Consider the following 12,875-nt stretch of genomic DNA (forward strand, 5'->3'; position numbering starts at 1 on the left):
TGAGTCAAGCATTCGAATAAACGGTGCAGGCTGATTAATTAATAAGGTCTGCTCAACCACGAGCCTGTGGGAGAGGCTATCATTGAACTCACGATGCAGCTGTTTGTCAGGAGCTACCATATCAGACTCTGGTAGCTACAGGGATAAAACACAAGATCCAAGAATTAGAGTTTGATTTCAATCCATTAAGAATTGATATATTCTGTTTCCAACCTTGCATTTATATGCAGCCCATGAGCTGAATGTGGTGTGACAGAGTACCCACATTACATGCACTCACTCAGGCAGCATCTGTCTTCACTTCAGAGGTGAGAATGAAGTTGAAATACTATCTTGACTGCTGACTGAATTGCCTGTGTGATATCTCTCTGAGTGACAAATTAGGTGTTTGTACTTGCTTACCTTCTCTGTTAAAATACCCATCATTCATCAGCGTGATACCCAAGATGGCTCTCGCTGTGGGAAGAGGACCCAGAGGCAGAGATTCACATTTTATCCCACCACTTCCTGCACCAGCAAACGCTAGGCCTGTGTTTGCTAGCTGCAGATTTCATCCAGATGCAGAGTGATGTGTATACATGCGTGTGTGTGTGAGGTCCACATGCGTATATCTGGCCCCACTTATTTCCTATCAGTATACTTATCTGACTTGGATACACACAGACACATCCATAGTGATGGAAAAGTGTTAGTGCCTTTACACTCTGACCTCTGACCTGTGGGCAACTCCCCCACAGAAATCCCCCTGGGGTGTAGTAACATCGCCCTCAAGGGAGAATGAATAAAGATGGAGAGGAAAGAACAGGAAGAGGTGAAGCAGGCTTGTCTGAGTCACAAGCTTAAATAAAGTGTCTTGTAAATACGACTTGTTTGTCAAGGAGTGTGTTTAATGAACGCAACCTTCGGAGTATTTCAAGGACTTAATAAAACGATTTGCACCCCCCTTGGAGTTCAAAGTAGGTCCGTGCTTTTGGCTGTGGTGGGGTAGAGGTTTCTCTTATGCAATGGAAAAAAAAGAAAGAAAAAGAGACCGTTTTTCCTGTTAGGGGGGCTTTTTGGGAAAACCGCGGCTCTGCCTACCGCAGCCAACCTTCAAAGGGTTTTAAAGGAGCGTTCACCTCTCTTCTCCTTAAATCCTTCCATGCCTCTGAACGAGTTACTTCCTCTCATACCCAGAAACTGCTCACCTGCCTCTCAAGCTGCGGTCTGGGTTGTGCTTATGTCCATGGGAAATGTTCCGTAGGGCAGCCCTCCAGTCCAACCGCTTCCTGAAAACACCACACTTTGGGAAGTTCAGCATTTCTCACATGTCTGTATTATCGCTGTAATCCTGCTACTTGATAGCTTTCATCCACTGTTAAAGGAATTTGTTAGTCTGCCCGCCATCGCAGGTCCGAGGATATCATCCATCTTTTTCGCTCTCTCTCTCTCTCTCTCTCTCTCTCTCTCTCTCTCTCTCTCAAGCTCATCTTGACAGCACATGTAGGGGAAATATTTCTTGTATTTGAAAACGGATCACAGCGTGACATAGGTGGCTATAAATTTTTGTACGCCAGTCCTTGTACTCCAAACTCTTTTACCATGTCAGCTAAAAATCCAGAAGAAAAGTTTTTCCTCGTGGGAGCTTCATGGAGATTTTTTTTTTTTTTTTTTTTTTTTTTTTTTCAAGAAAATAGTTCCACATCCTGTAACGCAACATACTTATGTTCAGAATTATCCATGATCCGTTTGGCTGTGACTCAAATATTCAGAGTTTGTCACTGCTAACTCAAATACTTTATTTTGCAGTGTCATTTAAGGTTAATCTTTCTGTAGGATTTAGTCTTAAAATCAGTTATTTTACCACAGATGTTTGGTTTGTGTCACTGACTAAATGTTTTTAAAAAAAGGTCAAAACTAAAAAAGAAATTATTTAAATGCATCATATTTTATTATTTTTTTTAACTGTAGAGCTCATACTCGTCTTCACCCTACTTACTGTGTTTTCTTCTCACTTTTTATGAGTGCAGTCACATTTAAAAGTGCAGCAGAAAACACATGAGTCGGATGTGTGGAGGCTCTAAGTTGGAAAAACAACTAAAACCAAAGTATTCATTTGATGTGTATTTTTGCCTGTTTCTGTTCTCACAGTTTAACCCTCTTTAATCCCGTGTAAATTCATGAGTAATGCCTAAAACGTTCTGCCTGCTCATGTCCTCTCCACTCCCTTACGCTTCTCGTTTTCTCACCGAGAGCAGGCTCACCTCACTGAACCCTCTTTTTAACAGACAAAAATATACAACAAGGTGTCCTATCAGCAATTTTCGTGACTTTTTGCACTAAATACAAGGATCAGCAGCTCAGTACAGCTTCCCGTCCAGAGTCTGTGAGAGCCGTCTTAACTTCTCTGTCTGTCGTCTCTCCTCCTGTTTGGTTCTGGATCAGGTTCTGTTGATTTAAAGAACTGCTGTCAGACTCGGGGCCGGCGGTGTGGGCTGGGCCAGAGAAGCTGCTGCATTCCTCTGCTGGGCGTTCAGGGTTTCTCCCTGCGGTGTCTCTTTCTATCAGATAGAAAGGTAGAGAATTTTTTTTTTCACTTGGATGTTTTATGATCCTCTGTGGATCTGCCTGCTGCGTCTCGAGCCACACAGACACTTTGAAACCGCTTTGTGTTATCCCAGAAACAGCCAGTACTATCTCATGGACTCGGGTTTAGCTACAGGAGTTTGATATAGCAGTAAGGTGATGGTGAGTAGTTTTGAAGGTTGGAATTGGAGGATTTGTCATATTACACACACACACACACACACACACACACACACACACACACACACCCTCTGAGGAGACATAAGCAGGCTTTAAAAATTTGTTAGTGATCCCCGTGCTAATGACGCCCTCAGCTGTGAGAGGTTACACCCCTCTTTCTTCAGCCCTCCCCCTGCCTCTTCAGTGCCTAATGAATGCTAGTGAGGTACTCAGACTTTCCTTCACCCTCACATACGTACACACAAACACAAATGGTAGGATCTTCATGACCATGGAGATGGACATCATTAAGTGGGATTCAGGCTGATAATATCTGACCCCTGTTACCTGAAACCTGTCAGTCATGTTGACTGGTCTGGACAAGTTTGTTTACCTTTCAGGTGTGTGTGTGTGTGGGTGTGCAAAGTGGACAGGGATGTGATTCATGATTAATCAGAACTGTCATTTATGGCTGGTTCCGTTTTCTCAAATATATACATTTATGTTATTCTCTCATAAATGGCATCAATTAATAATTTATAGGTGTGGCACAAAAGCTAAAATAAACCTTGTGAAACGTGACTACTTCCTGATATCTGAAAGAGAACACTAGTAGTTGATAAATGGATAAGATTGAGGGGATGGAGTAGATGTAGGGGATTCCTGTTGCTTTCCTGTTCAGCAGCGTAATATTCATACAGTGTATCTTTCCATGCTGATAATGAGAATGGAGGTAGCCCTGTTGTTAGCCTATTAAAAATCCCATCATGATTCCGGGCAGCCGGTAATAACCCCATTAGGGATTACTATACAGCAGGCTGGAGGGTTAGCAGGGTACCAATTTGGACCCCAGCTTGCTGTCATCTGAGACGGTCGTCGCAGAAGGCCTCCATTCAGTCCCACTTTGAGTGCAGCCAGCACACCGTCGCTCCAGAACAGCAGGAACGGCTCCCAGTTGGGATACAAAGTGGCTCAGCTGGTCCCTCTCCTATCCTCACCTCCCCTGGCGCCCTCCTCTTCACCCAAGCCAAATAAAGCCTCTCAGCCACTTCTGTTTTCCTAATCTGTGAACTCTGACAGAGGCGCCCACGCTTGAAAGAGAGACAACTCAACATGGGATGATCTCCCGGTGACAGCGAGAAGCTGAAAAAACGTTCCCTGGAATGTCTCCGCTGAAACCACCAGACCACCCTGTCATCTTCCTGTTCTTCTCTTCCTCCCTTTCTCTCTCGTCTGTCTTCCTGGATTTCTGCTCCCTCTATTCGTCGCCCACATCTCTTTAATCTAATTTCCTTTCCCATTGCCCCTCATCATCAGCCTTCCTTAATTGGGCTCACTGGTTTGATTTTTAAACCGCTGGATCTGTTCCGACTGCCAAATGGCCTGAGTAATCTTCATGGCCAGGAAAAACATGCTATGCAGGGGGAGAGCGAGGGCTTTCACTCTAAAAGCCCCATATTATTTTCATTCTTTCGAGTCTATATTACTAATAAGCAAATAATTTAACACTGCCACAGCCCAGGATTTGGGATCATAACATGTTTGCACATTCAGGATTTTCATTGCCGTTATGCCACAGAGGAATGTTGTTGTGACAATTTGCCTAATATGCAGTTTGTATTTATCACCGCACTTTGACCAGCTAATCAATTTAAAATTACTTCTTCTTTTTTCTCACTTAAATGATGCCAGTAGGTTTGCAAGCAGGCCAACTTTAACGTGAAATGCAAAAGCGTAGCTATTATTGGAGATCAACATGGGAAGCGATGCATTACCCTCAGGTTAAATGTAACATCTTTACGCTCAAATGTAATTAATTAGTGAGCTTGGGCAACGTGGCAGCCAGATTTTCTAACACTTAAACAGAGCCAGGATAACTGCTACACTCACTTGAACGAGAGTGGTTTTAATCATCTCATTTAACTCTTGACAGGAATCATAATGTAAAAATATTGCATGCATGATTTTATTTTCTCCCACAACAATAAGAATATTTCTTTACTGGAACAATGTAAGCAAATCTGCAGATCTTTTGTTTTCTCTTTAAAAGCTGCAGCCTCTCCTCGCTAACCCAACATTTCTGTGTGGGATTCGTCGTCTTAATCAGAAAGACGGAGACACTGGACTGCAACTGTTGCTACTTTAACCACATTTAATGAGAGGCTAAATCTTTCCCACTGAGGGGAAGTCGTAGCTTGTTAAACACACGGCCAAAGCTAAAGGCAGATAACTTTTTGCTGAAACAGATTCTTAGTATTTAAAAGGTCAACCTGCTACACCTCAGTGCTGATGTCATAGCAGAGATAAAAAATACCAAAAGGCTGATTTTAGTGGAAGTGAGATAAGTCTCTCGTGCATGCTGGCAACTGTTTCGGAGGACGGACTGAGTGGAATTAAACAGCCGTGTCACTGTACCGTCTCTGTTTAACCTACACGCTCGTCTGCCAGACGCGCCTGACAGCACCAGACCCTGCGAGAGTCTCCCGGCAGGCACATGGGCCGCACCATATTTAGTCATCCAAAGTCCAGACACAGACCCGTGCAGTCCTCTACCTTAATCTGTCTCCCCTCCATTGCGCCCTCTCTCAATTTTTATGTCCTTCCCTCAACTCCCTCCCTCCATCTCTGTCACTTTCCCTCTTTCTCCTACTGCTCCCATTCATCTCTGTCCTTGCTTGCCCTCCCTCCAGTCATTTCTGCTTTATCACTGTCGTGCCCCTCACTGTTTCTCTCCTTCCCGTGTCCCTTTTCTTTCTTGCCTACCAAAACTCTTATGTATGATTATGCCATCTATTTTTCTCTCGTCTGCTGTCCACCCACCAACTCTTTCTAAACATGCCCATAAAATCTTCAATCCTGTGATAATTTCTAGACCTTTTTCCTATTTTGTTTCCACTCCTACTTCCTCTCTCCTTCAGAGACTCCCCACAGTTTATTTTCCCAGATGAGCATGCTGCTGATGGAAGCCCGGCCTGGATGCTAATGAGTTGCTAATTCTATCGGCCGCCTCTCTGCGCCCTCCCCACTGAGTGTCAAGCCCACCAGCCTTACCATGACCGGTCTTTTGATGGAGTACGTTTGGTTGATGAACTCCCGTCTGTGTAACCACTTTAACCTCCCTGACCGCAGACACATGCAACCTATCTGTGTCCTTATCTATCCTGCCAAGACCTCTTAGTCCAGTCATTAATGAGCAGACCCATCCTCTCAATTCACTGTGCAAGAGGAAATGTGTTGTTTTTATTCTTATGCTGAGGTCTTTAACTTGCCAAGAAGATTATTTCTGAATGTCTGCTTCAGAGCTCAGATGTGTTAGGTTATATTTCCCTATACTCACATATAGGGAACTTCCCACTATAGCACTTTATACTAAATCCTACAACTTATGCTGTCATGTCCCAAAAGTTCTCTGTAATTTTTCTGAACTTTTTATTTGAAGTAGTGATGCATACATACAGTAGGTACAGAAGGACAACGGAGTACGATTTGGTATGTTTAAAGAAAGAGACAAATACACTGTGTTTTGTATTATAAGATCATAGTATGTTTTAATTAAAAGTACCTTTAAGGTATTTTTGAAAGTGCATCTTTTTACATTGTAATTACGCATTAATGTGCTTAAGTTACTGTATTTAAAGGTGGTGATACTTTGTGTCATTCAAATAAGGCGTATGTTTCAGACCTGAAAAGGTTTTTTGTTTTGTTTTTTGTCTAGTAAATAACATAAATTTACTTCATTTTTAACAACATACAATTAATTAACAGCAATGTAAACTTTTACGCATATGGTTAAAATCAATGCTAAACAAATATTAAAGACAAGTCTTCTTAAATCTTTAGTTATAAATGTTAAAACCAAATAAAACAAAAAGACGAGTTGGGGATTTTATTTGATTTAAATCAGGTCTTTAAAATGAAAGACTGATTTAGTTCCTGAAATGCCAATTAGTAAAAAAATAAACACAACATGCATGTACTACAGTTTGCACCTCAAACTATGTAATTTCACTTTAAGATAGGGGCATTAGGATACTCTATAATACAGCCCACAACCCTTTATAATACTGTGTAGATACTGCATTTCGCTTATGACATTGTATGTTTAAATAGAAAAACACCTGTATGATATTTTATCTCCTTTCTTTTTAAATACTCCAAATGTACCTGTTACTTTAAAATTATTAACAGCATACTTTTCTTCTTTTCTTTAAGAGTGAAAACTGTATCCAATGTTCTCCTGCATAAAAAAACCTAAATCTAAAAAAATTACCTGCTTAATGTTGCTAAAATTAACACCACACAGGTTACACTCTGTAATGCGTGACAGAGATTGATATCGATATTCATCACATTAATTTTTCTAAGCATCTGAACCTTGCTTGAGAATCAGCTGAATGGTGTTTAAGCACAGAAGAGGCATCCTATTTATTAGGACACTTGGGTGTTGTTTTTTGTTTTTGTTTTTTTTAATTTTGAGAATTTCTATGGACAAAATCCACAAAAATTGACTTTTTTTTTGATTGGCCACAGATGCAGCTTTTTGTTCTACAAAGATGAAAAACGAATCTGTAGTATAAGAAAGAGTGTGCGGGTAGAAGGAGGTGGGTGTGATGCATTGTAATTGAATTTAAACGGTTGGGGTACCTTCCCAACCCCTCCGCTGTCACTTTTAAAATGAGGCTCTTCTAGACTTGACATCCAGGGAAGTAAAAAGGGGATTAAGGAAGAAGAAACCTCAGGCCATATACATCTCTTTCTATTGTCTGCTTTCTTTGCTCTGGGCCTTTTTCTCCTTGTGCCCCTCGATCTTTCTCGGGGACCAAGAGGCCTCTCGTCAAGCACTGAGCTTATGAAAGAAGCCAACCAGGTACCTGTCTTGACCCATAGATTTAGAAAGGCCTGAAAAGTGTCTCACAGACTCAGTTCTTTTAAAGTGGAGTTCATTTCTCAAATACCCATCACTTTTGGTGAATTTTCTGGTTCAGCGAATAAACACAACGCTGCCTTCTTTGCGGTCAGCACTGTGTCACAATAGCGTTGCAACGGTTGATTTCCTGTAAAATTCCTCAAAAATTAGCAAGTAACTACAGCCTGGTCTTCATATGTAGAATCCACCCCCCGTCTTTTTTTTTTTTTTCCTTCTAGGACCAGCGCTTGCAGCAGTGCTTTGACCAGGGTCACACACGGTTCACTGCTCTGCCGCACCACCAGGGATTATGGGGTGACTTCTGCCATGCTGCTCAAGCATGACCAGAAGGCTTGGCCAGTTTTGACCTGAATAGCGTAGGACTCGAGTAGTGAATGAGAGGCCGGCATTGAAATTCAGGATGCAGCTACTTGCAGCCACTTATGTCTCTCTTTAAATGGTCACATTCTCTCTCTCGGGCCCCTCATCTGTCTGATCCTTTGACAGGCTTTCAGTCAATGAAAACATTCACTTGTGGCCGTACAACGTAAAAGATTTTATTTAATTTCCTTTATAAGGGGAAGTATAATTTGGTTTTAAAGATACACAACATTGGGTTTTTTGTTTGCTTGTTTTTTATGCAGTACATTACTGCCACTTTCCATTTTCTATCCTGTTATGGTAAAATATGTCGATGACATTGACCCTTGTGTTTATTTCTCTCTCTTACAGGAAAGGCTCTGGTCAGCCTGAAGCGAAGGGTCACTGAGCTCAGACACTCTTCTTCCACTGACTCACAAATTGCACACTCACGGGGGGGGGAGTCACACACTGACACATCAGTGCAACGACGCAGACACTCAGTTTACACACTTGGGCAAACACACATACCCTCATCCTTGCACATAGACATCCAAACACAGGCCCCTTGAGCAGGATGAGGGAACCTTGGAGGTACCTGCTGGGCCTGTGCCTCCTGGCATGCTCAACCTTCACCCACAGTGCCGCTAATCCCTTCGCAGGACAGCAGACTCCTCCAGACCCCTGCTATGATGACACCGGTGCAGCACGCCGGTGTATCCCTGAGTTTATCAATGCTGCCTTCGGCAAGGAGGTGATGGTTTCCAGCGTGTGTGGCCGACCTCCCTCCCGTTCCTGTAGCGTGGTGGAGCGGGGCGACGAGCGGCCTTCTGTACGCACGTGCCAAATCTGTGACGCAGCCGACCCTCGCCGTGCCCACCCGGCTTCCTACCTCACCGACCTCAACTCGGCCCACAACCTCACCTGCTGGCAGTCGGAGAATCTGAACACCTCTCCGTACAATGTGACTCTCACCCTTTCGCTGGGTAAAAAATTTGAGATTACCTACGTCAGCCTGCAGTTTTGTTCACCACGACCCGAGTCCCTGGCCATATACAAAAGCATGGACTATGGCAAAAGCTGGATGCCCTACCAGTTCTACTCCTCGCAGTGCCGCCGCATGTACAACCGACCCAACAAGGCAACCATCACCAAGCAGAATGAGCAGGAAGCTCTTTGCACAGATGGTCACACTGACCTTTATCCGCTGTCTGGAGGGCTTATAGCTTTCAGCACTCTGGATGGACGGCCTTCTGGTAAAGATTTTGACAACAGCCCAGTTCTTCAGGACTGGGTCACCGTCACTGATATCCGTGTGGTCTTTAGCCGGCCGCAGATGCCCCGGGAGTTGGTACTAGGGGCCGGAGGCAACACTGGAGGGAGGGATGATGACCCCATGGCAGTGACATCAACACTCCCAACTTATTTCTATGCAGTGGGAGACTTCCAGGTGGGCGGGAGGTGTAAGTGCAACGGCCATGCCTCACGCTGTCTGAAAGACAAGGAAGGTAAACTGGTATGTGACTGCAAACACAACACGGAGGGACCTGAATGTGACCGCTGCAAGCCCTTTCACTATGACCGACCTTGGCAGAGAGCCAATGCTCGCGAGGCCAATGAATGTCTGCGTAAGTCTCTCTTCTTATCTGTCATCCGTTATGTGCTTTTAACCATGTTTTAGTTTGTCTGCTCTAGATATCTCGCGGATATAATCTGGATATTGCGTGGGATCATTACTTCAGGTTGCAGACAATCATAAATAAGTCTGAATTTGAACAACACTGTGGCGCAAAAATCAGCGCAACAGTGGCTGCATCTAAAGTTCTGATTGCATGTCTTAGCTGAGCAGATGAAAATTAGGAAATGCCTGAAAATTTCAATGTTTCTTTATTTTGTTGCATCTTTTCACGGCACAGTTATTTTCAGGACGTGAGCTGAACTGAGAGGGCACCAAAAATGATTTTATTCAGAAGCAACACAGAGAAAGAGTGAGCTGTAGAAAAGGATAAATATGACTCGGAAGACCCGTGTTTGACTGTCATAAGAGTAATTAATGATGTTGCCAGAACATTATGTTGTTTATACAGGTGAAGAGTTGTGCGCTGACAACTTTGGCAATGTCTCTCAAAACACAAGCCCATACGTTCCTTTCATTTCTCATCAGCCTCTTGCATTTACTGTTCCAGTAGAGAAAAACAGGGCTACTGCACTCAACTACATCCTGAACTTGTCTATTTAAAAAAGGAAAAAATTGTTTTGCACAAGCAAGTCTAAACAGTGGATGACAACAGCTCGACTCATTGGCACACGGCTACGGCTAAGACATCCAAGAATGTTATTTGGCAGTGTTTGCCGTCACCTCACGACACACTCAGTAAAAGTCATCCAGACATGCTCTGAAAGCATGCCAAGAAAAGTCATGGCAATTTCTGTGGCAATTTTTGTAATGTAAGTGGATTACCTTTGTATAGGATTAGGCCTTTCTATGACACCAATTTTATGGCTGTACAAAGGTCTTGCTTACATGTCACATTAGTGTTTTGATCAGGATTCATCCTCTAATGTGTGGCTGTTTCTTTGGTGGTTATATATATATGTGTGTGTGTGTGTGTGTGTGTGTATATATATATATATATATATATATATATATATATAATTTTTTTTTTTTTTTTTTTTTTTTATTTACAGCGTTCTTCTGTTGAACTCAATTCAGGTCAATTTTGCTTGTCACAAAAATGTGTTAGCGTAGGAAAATAAAACCATATTAGAAACCACTGTCCCTGCTTTAACCTTTATGAAATAAAATTACAGCCAGAGAAGGGGGGGGGGGAGAAACAGGAGCAGGACATTGAAAAACTCAGTATATTTTTCTAACATGTTGTAATTGCCCTGTGAGCTGGCCTGAGTTCATATTTAGCATTGAACAGAGCCAGATCTGTTTAAAGGGGACAGAGAGTGACAGAGCCAGAGAAGCGAGACCGTTCTAGCCTTAGACTGGACTTAGAACTGACACGGGAGATTTCAACCTTACTTTTGGCTTTTCCTCCTTGACGCCCTCGCTTTCTCAGCTCACAGATGCAGGCACACATACACCTAACCCCTTTCTGTAACAATATCCTGTCAATCCCTGAGTGATTTCACCCTCGTACTTTTGCGCACGCCCTCTTTCAAATGTCCCGTAGCCGTTTGTGAAGTGTTACGCCCGCTTTCCGTAGATCTCATCTCTGTGGGATTGATATGTCACTTTTACCCAGAAGTTCTGGCCTAAACAGCCCGGCTCCACCGGCCAACTACGATGACCTAATCCCGGTGTTGATACAGGGCAGTTAAAGGTCTTTGCTAGTCGCACGCTATACCTGATCACACATCCTGATTTGCCAACAAACCAGTCCCAGTTGTCCCTAATTTCACGTTCCACAAGCTTTTTTTTTTTTTGCTTTTTTTTACAGCCTATTCCACTGGAACCACTTCCAAAATATTCTTAAAGTAGCAGGAAAGCCTTTTAAAGAGGCTCCTCAGTGTATAAATAAAGCCCCTTAAGAAAAAAAAATGCTGCCTTGCCTTGTCGATTTCTCTGCTTGCTTTTCTTTTTGAGATGTTACACAAACTGATGGGGGGGGTGTAAGAGTGGTAAGTTACGTAGCGGAGGAGTCCCTTAGGTGTCATAAGAGGTCCTGGGGTTGTTTGGGTTTGGAGGGAGAGTCTGAAAGGTCACGATCCTCCGTGCAGGGGTGACGGAGTTAAGCTGATTGGGAGGTGGTTTGTGGGTAATGAGGAATTCAGAGTGGGCAGATTTAGAGCCACATCAAAAGCTGTTTTGCACCCTGCCACTGAAGCCGAGTCGGCTCTTGAGAAATTATGTGCCTCTTGGCTGATATTTTTTTTTTTTTTTTTTTTTTTTTTTTTTTACCCTTTCAAGTTCCTTTTAAACGTTGTGCAAGGTTTTGGTCTTATTGGTCTTGACTTAAATCTTAACATGCACAACGTGAACATCGCCTCCATCAGAACTTGGGTTTTGCTAAATCTTCGACATGCCCCGCACCAGGATTTCTGTCTGTGCTCTTGGCAAACTCTCATAGCGTCTCCAGACACAAGCCATGCGCACACACGCCCATCTGCCGCCTCCCTCTCTATGAATCCTGCCTCGAGACATTGGTTTACAAATCCCTGCTGTAGTAGTCGGAGAGGGCAGCCTCGTAAAGGATTGTGTCTGTTTGTATTGAGGGAGACATGATGGAAAAATCTGTGATTTATCTGCTCGGCGTCCGAGCCACAGGAGAGAATAAGGAAACAGATGGATAAGAGCTATTTGGTTAGTGGTTGTGATGGAGTGTGGGCTTTTCTGCTGGCGTGGCCGGTCTCGTAATGTAAATACTTTATGTTAACTTAAAAATATGAGACACTAGATCATGCCATAAATTGAATCTGTCAAAGTCGCACCGTAAGATGAAGAGCCCTCTTGTGGAGTCAACGACAATGTGGCATCCTGAGTAGATGATAATTTATGGTCTCGTAGCTCTCTGCTCTTGGCTGTGTCCACAGCCGTCTCGGCCCTGTTTGGCTGCAACAACAAGCTGCTCTATTCTCCAGCCCTTCCTCTCCCTCATTTGTACTCAACCTGCAGGAAGTCCAGAGCACTGCTGGGACGCTGCGAGCTCAGGGCCAGACACCATCCATTCCCCAGTGGCCCACCGAGCCAGATCTGCTTCCAGTGTTGAGCCAGGCGCGCTGGTATGCATTAAACAGGGAAGTCATTTAAAGACTGATTGAACTGCTGTTTCGTCTGATTTGCCAGAAATGCAGGTGAGCTGCGGTTAGCAGCGAAAGCCGAGTGTTTCTGCTCTGCTGACGTCTTTGGGCGTGGTGTTGAATGTTTTGAGTAGAA

The 12,875-nt window shown here is 43.5% G+C and overlaps 1 protein-coding gene across 3 annotated transcripts in view; it reads left to right on the forward strand.

Moving 5' to 3' along the window:
* Positions 1 to 12,875, forward strand: part of ntn2 (netrin 2) — a 43,850-nt gene that overhangs the window by 4,737 nt on the left and 26,238 nt on the right. For all 3 annotated transcript variants that reach the window (XM_084937894.1, XM_084937895.1, XM_084937896.1), the window contains exon 2: positions 8,363 to 9,618. In XM_084937894.1, coding sequence (XP_084794020.1) covers positions 8,568 to 9,618 — 1,051 coding nt within the window. In that variant the 5' untranslated portion in view covers positions 8,363 to 8,567. The remainder of the gene's footprint in view (positions 1 to 8,362; positions 9,619 to 12,875) is intronic.

This window comes from Perissodus microlepis, chromosome 8 (assembly GCF_051167445.1).
Source record: "Perissodus microlepis isolate ML-2025 ecotype Zambia chromosome 8, ASM5116744v1, whole genome shotgun sequence".
NCBI classification, from domain to species: Eukaryota; Metazoa; Chordata; class Actinopteri; order Cichliformes; family Cichlidae; genus Perissodus; species Perissodus microlepis.